Source organism: Scophthalmus maximus, chromosome 18, assembly GCF_022379125.1.
Source record: "Scophthalmus maximus strain ysfricsl-2021 chromosome 18, ASM2237912v1, whole genome shotgun sequence".
In the NCBI taxonomy this organism is placed as follows: Eukaryota; Metazoa; Chordata; class Actinopteri; order Pleuronectiformes; family Scophthalmidae; genus Scophthalmus; species Scophthalmus maximus.
This window is the reverse complement of record NC_061532.1, coordinates 12,102,519-12,118,165: the sequence shown is the minus strand read 5'-3', so window position 1 is coordinate 12,118,165 and position 15,647 is coordinate 12,102,519. Positions and strand designations below refer to the sequence as shown.

The following is a 15,647-nucleotide window of genomic DNA, read 5'->3' as shown; positions in this document are numbered from 1 at the left end:
CAATAAACTTCCATCACACACCATAGCCAATATCCGTCTTAATCATCATTTTTTGTGTCATGAGCCAGTTCCTCGTTTTCATGACAATGGCACAATACTACGAAACAGAGGAACACCTAGTTTTGTCAGTATTTTTCAGTATGTGTGCGCACCAGTGCATGTACTCAGTATACGCTGTCTCTGCGTCAGTGTGTACATAAATCTGTGCTTCCTGGTGGAATCATTATTTGCCTCTGTGGAAGGGATTTCAGGCCAGTGAGGAAGCTCCAGACGCCAAATAGCGCCATTCATCCTCTCCTTCTGCCTCTTTTTGGACAGGGCTCACAAACTGATTCCATAACAATTCGCTCCTGTTACCCTCTCGTTGTCCTGTCACCCGTCTCTCCCTGCTGCCTCCATCTCTTTTCATTTCCTCACTGTGCTGTGCACCGCGGCAGCAGCAGCTGCTTGTACGGAATCTCATTCTTGTGTCACATGACAAACCCAGAGGAATTCTGGTACTCTGTAGGAATTCCTTCTGATCCCTCCCTCATATGGTACCTTTTGACTTCCCCCTGTTGCCCCCGTTCTGCTACTTTCCCTTTTCGTCCATCCAGAGCGCACACCCCGGGGACTCCCACAGGGCGCAGGGGAGAGGCTGATTTACACTGCACACCACACAAGTTCTGCATGTGTGCACGGCTGTTGGTCTGTGGGCATGAATGTTGGTTTTTCTTCTTGTGTAAGAAACCACAAGACAAGACAAAGGAGACAGCTGATTGAGGGAATAGTTTAACTGGAAATGCACCTATTTGCTGTCTTACCTACAGTGTTAGAGTAGAAGATTGATACCACCTCGCTCATGTTCATGTGCTTGATATGAAGCTACATCTAGCAGCCAGCAAATTCAAATTTAGATAGAGCCAGGCTTGTTACCTCCGCCAGCGAGGGTATGTCTTCACCTCTGTCCATGTGTTTGTCGGTGGGTTGTTTTTTCTGCAGAATGATGCAAAAACTACTAAAAGGATTTCAGCGAAAGTTGGCGGTAGGACGGGACACAACCCATCTGGGAATGTCTTTTAATTTTGACCTTTCTGTGTGGAGTTTGCATGTTCTCCCCGTGTATGCGGGGGTTCTCTCCGGGTCCAGGGTGTACCCCGCCTCTCGCCCAATGTTAGCTGGGATTGGCTCCAGCCCCCCCGCGACCCTTAAATGGATAAAGCGGTAGACGATGGATGGATTTCGAGATAGTTTTTTTGTTTTTACTGTTTAATGCATGGATCTTGATGAAAAAAAAATCTGGCACATTTAGAAGACCGATATCTATGCGGCTTTGATTCAATGTAAGGGGACTGTTGGGCCTTTGCGGAACTATGCGCTCCATTGAGTGTCATTCTAGTTCATCACAGCCTACAGTCTGGGCACTGAGCTGACTGTCTCCAGCTCACGGACGTGACAGTGGTATTGATTGTCTCATCTAACTCTCAACAATGAAGCCAAATTCCTAAAATGTCAAATCATTCATTTGAGTTCTGAGTCAGTGGCCTCTCGTTCAGGCCTCTCACTCACCAGGTTGTTTTAATGACTGCGTGTTTCATGTGTGTCTGTCTTGTGTTTCATGTGTGTCTGTCTTGGCTGTGGGGTTAAAGATTGCTGCTCTGTGCAGCAGTGATAGAGTGCAGGTCTTCCAGATCCAAGGGTTTCTCGGTGGCTACATGCACATCCGAGCACGAAACCTAAAGCAAGCAGATTGATTCAATGTGAAATCACACACATTGGGGGGGGAAATTCTGAAGATTTAAGACTAACAGTAAGAACAGTTTTCCCCATTCTTTTGGAAAGGTTACACATAAAAAGCAGAGGTTCTTGGCATGTAACAGCAGGGGCTTTTTACTCTCAGTGTTCACAAAGGCTGCTTTTTGAGTCACTTCACAGTGGAGGAGGGAAAAAAACAACCCGACATCATGACAAGCCAGCAAAAATTCAAAATACATGTTAAGATTTGGTTCACCAACAGTCTAACAATATCTGATCTGGTGATGATGGTGCAGTTCAGCGTGTTACACACCCAGCTCTTCAAGGTTATGTATAGCAACCTTCATTTGTGACTCAGCAGAATCACCACTGAGCCCAAAAGACAAGGGTGGTAGTTTACAGTTCACAGTTTCCACAACCGGCTGTTGTCTGTCTTCGGTCGGTGTGTTCGCGATGAAAGGAGTCGTAATGACACATTGTAATCCCCTCTTTTGTCGTTCCAAGTCCTGTGGCCTTTTCCTGCTAATGGTTACAGCTAGATCTCAGCATATGCTGAGGAGGTGTTTTGGGGAAATGTTCTGCTTATTCTGCTGCTGTTGAAAAAGCTGAAGAGTTCAGATACTGTACTTGTGACGTTGTCACAAGACAGGCACCTATAGAGCTGCACTATCGCCTATTTTACAGATATACTGTCAAGTGACAGCCAAAAAGACCTGTCTGCAGCAAATGACCAACATAACAATGTATATTTAATGAATGGAGCATCAGCATGTTGCTAATCGTGCAACATCTCACAACAAGACAGCCATATTAGACTGGCCATACAAAGTTATTGTCCAAAACCAAGAATTGATTGGCACAGATCTAACCAGTGGTGTTTTATGTGTAACTGCCATTTATTCTTCATGCATTTGCACATCTGGCGTGTTTTGCGAGCTGGTGTAAATCCACAGAGGTTGTCGCCCAGATGTGGTTCGTTTTAATTGGTTTGCTGCGGAAGTTGAACTGCTGCTTCTGCTGCTGCTGCTGCTGCTGTTGTTGTTGTTGTTGTTGTTGTTGTTGGTTTTTAGACTTTGACTCAAAACATATGTTCTGTTGTGCTGCTTACAAGATAATACGCAGTTTTATGCAAAAGATGGCATATGTTGGTTCACCACGATACCTTTCCATTCATACATGGCATTCATTTGTGTGTGTGTGTGTGTGTGTGTGTGTGTGTGTGTGTGTGTGTGTGAACCCCCCCCCCCCCCCCCCCCCCATGGATGTTGCTGATTTTTATAAAATGTTCTTCATCAGATTAAAAGTAAGATCATTTGACTTCTTTTGTAGGGGTGTGTGGGAACAATCTCTGGTCAGTCAAAATGCCCAGCGGCAGGCTCTTAATCCATAAGGACAGGCTAGCGAGAGAGCTGGCGTCGTGCCCACATGTCCACAAGCGGAGACGAGGTACGTGCAAACTGTCCAAGCACTCTGGTGCTCTTTAAAACGGAAAGTGCCTAAATTGCTGACAGCGCATGCGGGTCACCAGAAATCCCTGACAGCATCACATCCCGCGAATAACAATATTTTGTGCTCCTGGCTTGTGGAGCAACACACGTGCTGTAATGCCGCGACACTGACCTGGTCGCCCACAGGATACAACATAAAAGGAAGAGCAGAATTCATCGCATCACCTCCGTGCGTGCTAGTGGATGAGTGTCTTTTTCGACCGTAGGACCCAATTGCTGTACTTCGTGGCGCATTTCTTAATGTCAAATGTTACCTGGTTCCCAGATTCAGTGCTGATAAACTCTGTGACGGCGTGATGGATAGAGCGGGGTCACACAAGGTCAAGACTCTACTACTACTTCACTCGTCAAAATGAAAATACATTTTACAGCAAAAACGTCACGTAGCGCGCAGCTGGAGTGCTCTCCCTGCTCTGTGCTGTGAGTCGGAGGGTGATTGAAATCCTCCTTTCCCAGAAAAAAACTTAAAATTCAGGAATCCTGCAGCAGCATTGCCTCGGGGCGCGAGGAAGGTGATGTTCCGCGCTGCTCCTCATGTGGCTTCGTTGCATGCTCGAACTGCCTTTGTGAACTTTGCTTGTCCCCATTCGGTCTCCTTGTCTCTTTGCCCTCTTCAAGTTTTGAGACATCAACTCGGCTGGGGTCCTGTGCACTGTGTGAAATCTACTCACGGTTGTTTGAAAGTGTCTGTTCAAAGAGTGTGATTTTCATCGTCAATTTTTTGAAATGCTCTAGTGGCTAAATACATAACTGATCAACCGTTATCTGACAAAAACATGACAGATTTGATTCAAATCTGTCCCTTACTCCGAAGTGTGTCTATCTTAGATGCGCTGTGTTGTCATCTGGCCTCTTTGTCAACCATAGTACTTGTTTAGCCCTCGACTGTTTGAAAAACTATACAGGCAGGATTTCCTCGTAAATCAGATGAGTCACCCCTGCTTCCTCTGTTCTTCACAGATGCATTGGAAATGATTAAACCTCTCTTTTATTTTTGACTTTATGGGCGAGTCCACACTGCCTTGCTGGGTCATCACTTTAGTGGTACGGCCCAGTTGTACAGGGAGGAAACCATTGGTGTCCACAAATAACACACTGACGCCTTGAAGCCTCCCAACCCCTTGTACATATACGATCTGTACGCATGTGTGTATGTTCTTATAGTCCTGCTCTGTTACACTAACCAAAATTTCAGGGCAGCAAAAAGTCCACAAATTAGTCTCCCTGCCAGGCTTTGGTCTTCGGGCACCTGCGAAAACATATCAGAGGCACAGAATCCTGTCTGACCATTGTTGATCTTAGAGTGACTGAGGGGCGATGTGGAGCAGGGCGCAGTGGGTGGAGACCCTGACCCTTAGTTTAACTCCCTTCTGTAATTACGTAGATGGGTGGAGCTACGGGGCTTAATGGAGGGCCACTCCTACACTCCAAATCAGAGGGTTGGGTGACCACACACATTCAAACACACACACACACACACACACACACACACACATTTTGTAGACAAACACAGAAAAGCATGCATGGAACCCATGCACACTGACTTTGTTTGCATATGCTCTCTATTATGGCTCCAATGTTTTGTAGAGACTCACAGATGCGGTCTAAGTTTAACTGGGTGTGTTTTACACAGCTGTTTCGGGATGGAGTTATGTAATGTTTTTTAACTGTCATATCTATCTGCCTATCTCTCCAAACTCTTGTGCACTTTTTTCTCCCTCTAAAAGCTACGTTCTGTATTCCTGTAACAGTCTCAGTAGGGAAGCAAAATAAAAATAAACCAAACCTTTGATACTCTCATTTCCGCCTTTGGTATATGAAGAAACTACGGCAGGACGTGGCCAAGCATGATAAAGTTCAGTCGTCACAGGCTGAGGAACCTGTAATCTCCTTTCACATACTCGTAGGACATTCCAGTACAGCAGCTCCGTAACCTTCCATCTTTGCTTTGAGTCGTGTCCCACAGCAAAGAGAAGGCCCCTTAACTTCATCCCTGCTCCTATCCTCTTGGCCTTCCACTCGACAGCCATTCCTGTGTGGTTTTCCGCTCCCACCTCGGGCCTATTCTGGGATGTGTTCTTTTCTAAGCTCTACTTAGCTAGGTCGCCAATTTCACAAAGCAAATGAAACGGTCTATGCTCTAAATACATGTTTATGAAGTTTATGAACTTACTGTAGCATTCCTGAAGCAGGCCAACACCAAGGGGAGAATTCCAGACGGAGGAATTATTCTGGGCTCCACTTGCTCACTAATGTCTGTTTCATAGGTTGGTTGAAACAACCTTCCTCATCAAAGTTGCTGTATTCGATGGCTTGGCCATCTTCTTATGCCAGAGCCAAAAATATACAAATATGCGTTTACAGTATGTACGTGGATTAGACTGACGCGCTGTAGCTGCACAGGTTGCAGTAAGTCAACAACATCACGTGATTCACACAATGTTTTTCACGAGAGAAAAAAAATCAACTCAACTAATGAGGCGACTAATTGATGCGGGTGGAAATTTGCTTTAACAAGTTCCTGGGCAGCAGACAGCCTTGGGCTTTTTTCTGTTGTTTTTTTTGCATGCACACATTCTGGGTCCGACTATAATTTTTAATTGAATGCCTCTGCTTATGTAAATACAGGGTTCATGGTTTGTGTCCACATATTAAGAATTCGGATGATTTGTAGTGCTGTGGTGCAAGTTTTAGAGCGTGTTGCCCTGTGGGAAAACTGGTGAGTCACCACAATCACCAGATTTCCAGTAAGTATTTCCTGTTGCTTGGAATATTACATCGATGGCAATAATCAGCTTCACACAGTTTCACATTTTTGTCTGCCGTATAAATCACTCTGCCGAATGTCTAGGCCTGAAGATGTACTGTGTTAACTTTCAACTTTTTAGTACTTGCATGTGTTGCCCAGAGAACCAGTGTTGATTCTTCAAGGCCTCGAAAGCGTTTCTTGTTTCACATTTCTCAGTTTAGTGAAGACAGATCTGTTGTGTGGCAGTGGAAGTGACGTCCAGTTTCAAATTAGTCTCATTAGTGCATGGCACGGATTGTATATAACAGTACCTGAGTTCTCTTCAGGCTTTAACAGTTCTTGTCTCGTTTTTTTATTTGATTGTTTTCTAGACTTCTCTGCTTATTGACTGTTTTAGATCTCACCGATTGGAAATTTAAAGTGTTACTGATATATGCTGTTTATGTTGCAGTATTGATCAGATAATTTTACTTCGGAAAGGTTCTGCAGCCGCTCTTAACGAGAGGCGAGTCCACGGATCTTGTGACACAGTAATCCAATTAACCAATCAGCTACATACCTACACTCCAATTAGTTTCTCCTTCAATCACTCTCTCACACACACACAACGCACGCACGCACGCACACACACACACACACACACACACACACACACACACACGTGATAAACTTGAGGATGTTTGCAAAGGGTGCACTGACCTTAATTTAATTTGTGAATTCTTCCTTAACTAAAGTGAGCCCCTTGCCTCATCCCACTTAACCAATTCTCCCCTTGACCATCCACGATTCTGTTTTTTTACAGAATAATACATACACATGAATGACAAAACAACGGAAATGCAACATGACGTGGCAAAGTAAGGATAACCCACCAGAACAGCTTTAGTGCTTCGTGGCATTTCTAAAAAACTGAAATACAAAGGTGCTTTGTTGACATGACATTGACATTGACACTGTTGCCAAAGCAACCAAGACAGAAAAGAACAGTAAAACAATTCCTAGATGGATAACTACACGCCATACATTAGGTGCATGTTTGTGTGTGTAGGTCATTCGCCGTCCCTCAGGTTTCGTCATGCTGACATACTGTATATTGTGACCACATGTTCTGTTTTCTTTCAGCCATGATTTCTTTGTGTGTCTCCCGTTGTTCATTTGCCAGTTTGTGGTCACTGAGGCGATTGATTAGGATCTGTCTTGGCTCTCTGTCTCTGACAGGTAAGAGACCATCTGCCAGTTTATAATCTCTGTTTCGGCTCCTAATTTCTTCTTTTCAGTGTTTGCAAATAGGTTTATTTACTTTGTGTCATAATTAGGCTTACTCCGTTTGGTGTTTTGAAACCAGTGTTGTTGTGAGACTGGTCAGAGTGTGGTCTCACTTTTTCCTTTTGCTGGTTATGATCTGATGACTGCCAAGACCACAGTTTATGATATCCCACATATGCTCAGGCTGGAAGCAACTGTATTTGTTTTGTTTCTACACTCGTGTGTATGTGTGCGTGTGTGTGTGTGTACATGGCTCAGTGTAAAGAAATCAGTTATCAGTTGGTGCTTGTTTTGAATGTTGTTCTTGTGAATTTAGGGGCGGAGAGTGAAGTCATAGTTGCAGCCAAAAGGTATTAAGTGTGAGTTAAAGTGAGCTGGGGCCCTATTCAGATATTTCTTCATCAAGCCAAAGTCAGATGAAAGCCTCATCCTCCTCATTGACCTCCAACAGGGGATCAGGGGTCAATGAGGTCGACGAGTACAGTATAATGTACAGTGGCTGTTTAAGTTCATTTTCCTCCCGCTGTCGGAGGCGGGGGCAGAGGGCAGCTGTCAGCTTTTACGAGCCTTGTGCCCTGGAAAAAGGTTTGTTCCAATCCTCGATCCAAAACGCTAATGAGAAGCACACACGGGAGGTGGGGAGGGGTTGGAGGTCGGAATGGGGGCGGGATGGGGTGGTGGGCTTGTGAGTTGGCAATGATGGATGACAGAGGAAGGAACAGAGATGTTGGCCTCTCCGCATCCTCGCGCTGCCGTGACCCCAGATGCCTCAGAGAAGAGCTGCGAACACATGCCTCTCTCAGCATTCCTCAGGAAAACTGTGTTAAGTCATGAAAGAGAGACTTAGACAGATGCTGAGATAAAAAATAAAAAGAAACTCCTGAGGTTGGGCATAGTGCAGCTGTGTCCGTATTTATGCATCCAGTACCTGATGAATTAATAAGTGTGTGTGTGTGTGTGTGTGTGTGTGAGAGAGAGAGATATTGTAACAGAGCCAAGTCGAGGCAGATTGGATCTCAGTGTAAGACTAACTACGCCAAGCTTACACATCACTATCTAAAGTATAAGCAGTACTTACAAAGTCATTGAATACACTTCCAGCTCAGGGATACAATAACATCATAACATCTATAAGTGAAACTTTGACCGGTTCTAAACCAATGTGTGTGTGTCCAGGCATCATATCTTGCAATCCTCCTCGGCGTGTTGAACCACACATTTCAGAGACACAAAGAGAGTCTGTCCTCTTCCGTAGTATTCCCTGTCTTTATAGCTTCATTCCCCCCTACGCTCTCCAGTGTGTCATTCGCTCTGTCTCCTTGGCGTGCCACCTCAAAGTTTGAAAATGCGGTGGGACGTGATGCGTCTCCGTGCGTCTGGACAGGCCGCCAAAGAAAAGGCCGCAGTGTGAACTCGGGCCTGGATTTGGATAACGGTCTGAAAGGCATGCACGGGCACAGACCCTTAGTGTGGAGCAGCCTTGAATAACCTCCATTCTTTCCACTTAAAACAGCTTCACAGTGTATGTTGTATAAAAAATGCGCTGCCTTCCACATGCTTAATGACATCGTCTTGCTAAAATGGAGAAGAGTGATACCGATTTTCTGTGGCAGTTGATGGAGGGTGACGGGGCAGTTGTTGTGCTGAGGTCTGGGTTTTTGAAGTGACCTGGCGTCTCAGACTGTAGGGTGATGTAACCCTGTTTTTGTGCAACACCGTGCGCTGTGTCAACCATGTTTATGCCCCTTAACATCCAGTTGTCCGGGATTTTGAAAGTGGCAACAAACAGCTCAGTCAACCTGCTTCTTAATTCCAGTTTCTAAGCATTTCTGTGGAGGATGTATTTCATAATCCTAATCCATATACTCCTTTTTACAGGTGAATCCACATATCTTGATGACCACGGACCCCCTGCTCCAAGAGTAAGTGTTTTCCAATCTATCCTAACTCTCAATGTCATTTTACGTTTCCACTCATTTGTCCTGTTTTTCCATTTTTGTCCTTCTCTCTCTCTCTCTCTCTCTCTCTCTCTCTCTCTCTCTGATGTGCTGCCCCTTGTTGTTTCCAAGCCAGTTCAGTCCAGTCAGGATAAGGGTTAGGTTCTGTGTGAAGGAGCTGCATACAAAGTCACTCTAAATACCAACTATATCCAGCTTTAGTGTTACAGTAATGCTCTGGACAGTCCCACTCACACACACACACACACACACACACACACACACACACACACGCGAGCCTTGTATCCATCATGCATCCAGCTGCATGACTATCTCTCCTCCGTGCTCCGTCTTTCTCTCCCTGCCAGCTGCTTTCTTCTCTCTCGCTGCCCCTTGTTCATTATCTCGCTCTTTAATCAATCACCAGCTCATTTTCACCTATTTTACCACACATTTCTCTTTAGTATTTTTCAAGTATTTATTCCTTTTTTTCTTGAACTCTTGCCATTTAGCACGTAGTTGACCTGAAACTTAATGTAATCTAGTTTGGTTACAGGTTTGTTTGTGAGCAGCTGTTTGGATTCCCTTACTGTGGGTCAGATGTGGGCTTGTTTGAGAGTTATGTGTTTACTTTGAGAAGCCTGTTCTGGCCAAACCAGGCGGTGTCATTTGTATGAAATCAAAAGAAAATGGAGACATTGTTCATCATCTGAAACAAACCCTTATTTCTAGCGACAGGCTCACAATGCCAGTTCACTGTGTGTACCAAGGTGTCTTGGGTGGTGTGGGTTGGATGCCACATTTTAATATCATAGTGCCAGCAAAGATTCGACAGAAATGGAGTTCAATGAATCTAAAGTGATTTTCATTCCCCATTAAAGATAAAGTTGGGAGTGCAGCAGCTTGACTGTGTTCTGAGGCAACTATTTCTGAATATTGACACAGTTATATAAACACAGAAGCTCTGGAATTAATTTTGACATGGAAAAGTGAGATTTTAATGGGGGGGGGGGCATCTCCCAAGGAGCACAGGGGGAGTGATGAAGATTAATTAACTTGCAGTTTTTCTTTTAACTTCTGAATAAAACATGTTCCTCTTACTGAAAATGTAGCTTCATAATTCAACAATTCAAGTGAATTGCTAAAAATCGCACCAACGAGCAGTGGCACTGCCCCATCAAGATCCTACTTTTTAAAATCAATAAACTGTTCTGTCTCTCCCCCCGTTCACTCTGGCTCTTTGACATGACATTTGACTGCAGCTGTCTTTTGCGACCACATTAGCTTTACGAGCATTACTACCTACAGGCTAGACTGTGACAGTGATTACACATTAGCCACTAACTCCGATTTATCCCGCATCCTTCACCCAGACAGACGATGCGGAGACCTTGTCAGCTACACCAGCCACGTCTCTCATTATCGTTTTGTTGACATCCCGCCACAATGAGAGTGTTTCTACAATCTCAGCAAGGGGTGGTCGCTTTATAACGTGTGTGTGTGTGTGTGTGTGTGTGTGTGTGTGTGTGTGTGTGTGTGTGTGTGTGTGTGTGTGTGTGAGTGTGAGTGTGTGTGTGTGTGTGTGTGTGTGTGTGTGTGTGTGTGCAGACGGCTGGGCTTCTGCTGCATGTAGGGAAAAGATTGGAAAGTGAGTTGAAAGCACAATGTGAATGATAATGCATGGATAAACCACAGAGCTCTCAGAATAGAGTTATGAGTCTTCATGTGTATGGAAGCATGGCAAGAATGTCTGCATTTTTACATGTGTAAAAATGTGTTTCTAAATATCATTTTATAGAGCACATTTCACAAGTCTTTCCACATTCTTTAATTGCTCTAAATCCAACCTTTTATAGCCACCATACAATTTTTTTAAAGAACTTTTAAATGTTTAAAAAATGCCAATTAGGTATATTTTCTTCCTCAAGGAAGTGCGTAGCATTAAACATGTTCTGTTGCTGTTCTGAGCTGATATATTCCTTATTCAATGAAATCAGAAGACGGAAACAAACACATTTGCACTGAAATATTCAAATGCATGAATATGCATTACAAACTAAATGTTATTTAACAGAAGCATCTCAGTCTCTGTCCGTCACAAACGTGTACGCAGGAAGTTTAGTCAGTTTTCCATTTTCTCTCCACCACTGAAAATCAATTCTTCTTAATTGCTAAAAAAAACAACAAAAAAAACTCCTTCTCTGGGAGGGGGTGGAGATGAATTGATGGAAAATGAATAACAGGAAATGCTGAGGATCAGTGTGCCCTGGCTGACACCTTCACATGCTGCTCTCCACTCGGCGTAGGATGAGCAGTTGACAGCTCCGCAGAATTCTGCTCGTAGTCTGCAGAGATGCTTGGCCGGGCCACAAGACACAGGCAATGATTTGCGTACTTTTCGTTGAACTAATGTCACATCTGAAAATGTGCCAAAAAAGCAGGAGGCTTCGTGCGGTTTTTGGTGCGAGTGTGCGTGGCAGGGCGCTTGACAAGAATCTGAAAGAAGAGAAAGAGAGAGCGTGAGAGAGAGTAAAGGTGCAGGACTCATCTCCTCGAAGTCTGCTTGATATTGACTCGCCAGCATCAGATCTGTAAATACCACTACAACAGCCTGGCTCTTGGGAGTAGGAGCGCCCGAATCCGACACGGTGGAAAACAACACTGTTGCGTAATGTCTTGTTTTCAACACTGCGGACTGACTGTTGACAGAATCACATACAGGCAGACCCTGCAAACATGTCTCACAGCGTGCAGAAGAAGGCCTTTACGCTCTACGGGTCGGGAACAGCATTAGTCTAAACTGAACGCTTGTCCTTTGGACTCTTGTTGGCATCTCTGATGTTTTCCTTGTATCACAACGCCAGGCTGTTAGGAGGCTGACACCACCATTTGTCATCATATCAGTGGGGGGATTGTGTCCGAAACACTGCATGAACCTTAGCCGCCCGCCACGTTATTTTAATAAGCAAAGAAGTCTGTATTTATTTGGAAACCGCTTAGGAATGTTGGACTGCTGTCCAAAAGGAGCCACCTCCTATCTGATCAAAAAGCTTTCCCAAACCGGACCATTAGTTCTTATTTGTTTTAGGACCCCACCAACCTCTTATCCATACAATTACTTTTATCTATTAGAATATGAAACAAGAATTTCAAAAATTATGAAATAAGTTTGGCTGATCATGGCGTTCCAACAAGTGACACCAGCTGGAGCATGTCTGTCAACAAAGCTTGTAAATGCTTGTTTAAGCACATATTTCACCTGTGAATTGCTTTTCCAGTTTAGCCCGCTGCTTCCCAGGAAACTGAACCTATGCATCTCAATGTTCACATTGTGTCAAACCAATCATCCTCTGATGACGTCCAGGGAAAACGCTGTGATTCTGGGAAAAACAAGCAGGGTTAGGGATTAATTGGAAATGTATGACCTGTCATCAGACGATCCTCTACCTTCACTCCTCTTCTTCATCTCTTTTTTTCTTACTTTTCCCTCTTTCCACTTGATTGTGGCAAAAATCAAGGGAGACCTTGATTTTTGGAGTCTAATCTTGGGAGGGACAGGACCTAATCAGCCAGCATGTGTGTGTGTGTCTGTGTGTGTGTGTGCGCCTGTGTGTGTGTGTGTGTGTGTGTGTGTGTGCGCCTGTGTGTGTGTGTGTGTGTGTGTGTGTGTGTGTGTGTGTGTGTGTGTGCGCCTGTGCGTGTGTCACAGTGGAGAAATAAGCAGGTGAGGGGTCAGATTCATCCTGTAAAAGTCAATGAGCCAGTCAGCCATGCAGTCACCTAGAAAACTATCCAAATTGCTCATAAACTTGTGGCCCAATGAGCCAGTGAACTAGTTAGTTCAGGCAGTCAGGATCTCTTAGATATCCAAACCCCCCAAAAGTACTATTCCAGACTGGGAATCCCCCCCGTCTGATTTACAGGAAGCCTTCATTTGATGAGGGGAAAAGGCTTTCAAGTCATCACCAGCAGGGAGATGTCTTTTTTTGTGGTAGATCTCTATCACTTTCTAGAGAAATCTTCCAGATGTCTTTTTAAGGGAACTATCTTCCCATCTCCCATACTTCCTTTTATTCCTTTAACTGCCCCTCATTTTCTGTCACTCTTGCCTCACTGGTAAATGCGCTCGGATAGCCTTCACTCTTAAGGGGCCACTTGTGCGCACCTCGCGGGCCCTTAGGGATAATTGCCAAATTAGTGCATTCTTGCTGCGCTTGTGCTAAAATGAGTTTCATGTTGTGTCACTCCCGACTTCTCCTTCCCCGTGAGCAGATTGATTTTACACAATCTACGTAATTGGATTGTCTGAATCATGCTACTTGTTTAACTGGTGACTCATGAGGTGTGTGTGTGTGTGTGTGTGTGTGTGTGTGTGTGTGTGAGCGAGCGTGAGCGTGTGCATGTTTGTGTGATGGGGCTAAAGAGTTGCATCATTATCACTTTGCAGAAGTCAGCAGAGTCTCTGACTCATGGAGTGGAGAAGAGAAAATGAAAGAATGCATTCCCATTCTGTGTGTGTGTGTGTGTGTGTGTGTGTGTGTGTGTGCGTGCATACGTGCATGTGTGCATGTGTGTTTGTGTGTTGTACCTGAGAAGGAATACGTTGCAGGGTCAACTGAGTCCAGCTCCAGGGAGAGTAGATGTGTCAGAGAAAGAGGCATTATTGTCAGGTTTTGACCTTGTTTTCTCCTCTTGGTATCACTTCCAACAATGTGGTTCTTCCTTTCCTGTCAACAACGGTGTTCAAATATGTTCTATGTACAGTAACATCAATAAAATCATGTTATTGTGTTCCTTAACATCATTGTGAGTTATTCACATATAAAAAGAATCACCAGTGTCATTAATCTTTCACTTCTCTTTTTCTTTTTCTCTTCATCTGTGTGTGTGTGCGTGTGCGTGTGTGTGTGTGTGTGTGTGTGTGTGTGTGTGTGTGTGTGTGTGTGTAGGTCCTCCCGTTCCCCAGCCAGGTGGTCTATAACCGTGTGGGGAAGTGCGGCAGCCGGACAGTGGTCATCTTACTGAGGTTACTGGCTGAGAAACACCAGTTCAACCTGGTCTCCTCCGACATCCATAATAAAACACGCCTCACGAAACATGAGCAGGTACAGCAAGGTTGACAAGACGACGAGATGGTTGGGAAGAAAGGTTTAATGAAAGGAAGGATGACGTCTTTTTTAAAATGAGATCTAGTCATTGATCTGTTGTGTGATGGACATGTATCTTAGTAAATCCCTGTTGCAATCGAGTTCGTTCATAACTTCCATACACAAGAAGATGGGGGGGAAGTGCCTTAAATTCACATTGCCCAAATATTACCTTTGAATGCAAATAATGCATTTTTCGTTTGGAGTTTGCGAAACAGTTTCCTCAAGTTCCATTTAGCGTGTGTTGTGGAGTGCTTGAACATACTCGTCGTTCATCAGCTTGTGGAGTTTGTCCTGTCATTGAAATGTAGAAATAGGTCAAATTTGTAAAAAGAAAAGAAAAAGAATCAACCGTTTTTTTTTTTATTGTTACTCCTGTGGTCTTCTTTTATGCGTTCATCATCCCTCCAGGTTTTAAACACCCGTATTCAAAGCAGATGACAGTTGTAAAAATCCTGACTGAAGGTAACACTTAGTGTATGTGGGGAAAAAGAACTCAGCCTCTTTGGTTTCTATTGTGCTCCTAACTATGCGGTCGCAGTGAGCACGGCAGCAGCAGGCGCTCATAATGTTTGTCTTTCATTCAGGGTATAAAAAAAAGAAATAAAAAAAACTAAAGGATGAGGAATCTCCTTTATTATTTCCTGGAATATCTGGAGGACATGAGTGTTGGCTTTACAGAGGGAAAACTGCTTTCATTAAAATAATAAATAAAAACGCAGCCTTTGGAGACACGGAGAAGTCCTGGCCTTTAGCCGATGGGGATGCCAGTGTATGAAGCGTATCTAAATGGCACTGATTTTAGCAACTGAGATCACATAATCTCTCTTCAGCCTTTTTCCACAAACCCCATAGACTAGAAAAATATATTTATACCATAAACAATTAAATAATGTAAACGTATGATTTTTCTAGCTGTGTTTGGATGCAAACGGGATTCCAAGCAGGCCCCAGCTTTGGCCGGACAGCTAACCAGATGGATTTGGATTCAGTTCCTTTGGGGGCAACTCAGAACTGTACTGAGTAGCTTTCATGACTTCTACATACATAAGAGTACAAACACCACGATTAGAAATAATAAATGTTGTGCATTGTAATTTTGCTGGCCAGTAGGTTTAGATGTTTGGAAGTACAATCAGCAAAAGGCAAATAGTAAAAGTGCTCACAATGTGTAACGGGCTCTTTCAGACCGTTAATGTATTGTGTTTTTGTGTTTTCTCCGTCGTCCTCTGACTTGTAGTCAAATACAAATACAAAAAGCAGCATCATTTGTAAACAGGTATGATATATGTACCTTTGCTTAAAT

The 15,647-nt window shown here is 44.0% G+C and overlaps 1 protein-coding gene across 2 annotated transcripts in view; it reads left to right on the top strand.

Annotated features, from left to right (window-relative positions):
* Positions 1-15,647, top strand: part of usta (uronyl 2-sulfotransferase a) — a 46,936-nt gene that overhangs the window by 18,635 nt on the left and 12,654 nt on the right. Inside the window, exons 2-4 of one of the 2 annotated variants that reach the window (XM_035618297.2) lie at positions 3,064-3,180; positions 9,136-9,179; positions 14,144-14,299. In XM_035618297.2, the coding sequence (XP_035474190.1) occupies positions 3,064-3,180; positions 9,136-9,179; positions 14,144-14,299 (317 nt within the window). The remainder of the gene's footprint in view (positions 1-3,063; positions 3,181-9,135; positions 9,180-14,143; positions 14,300-15,647) is intronic. The other variant, XM_035618298.2, reaches the window with a different exon arrangement.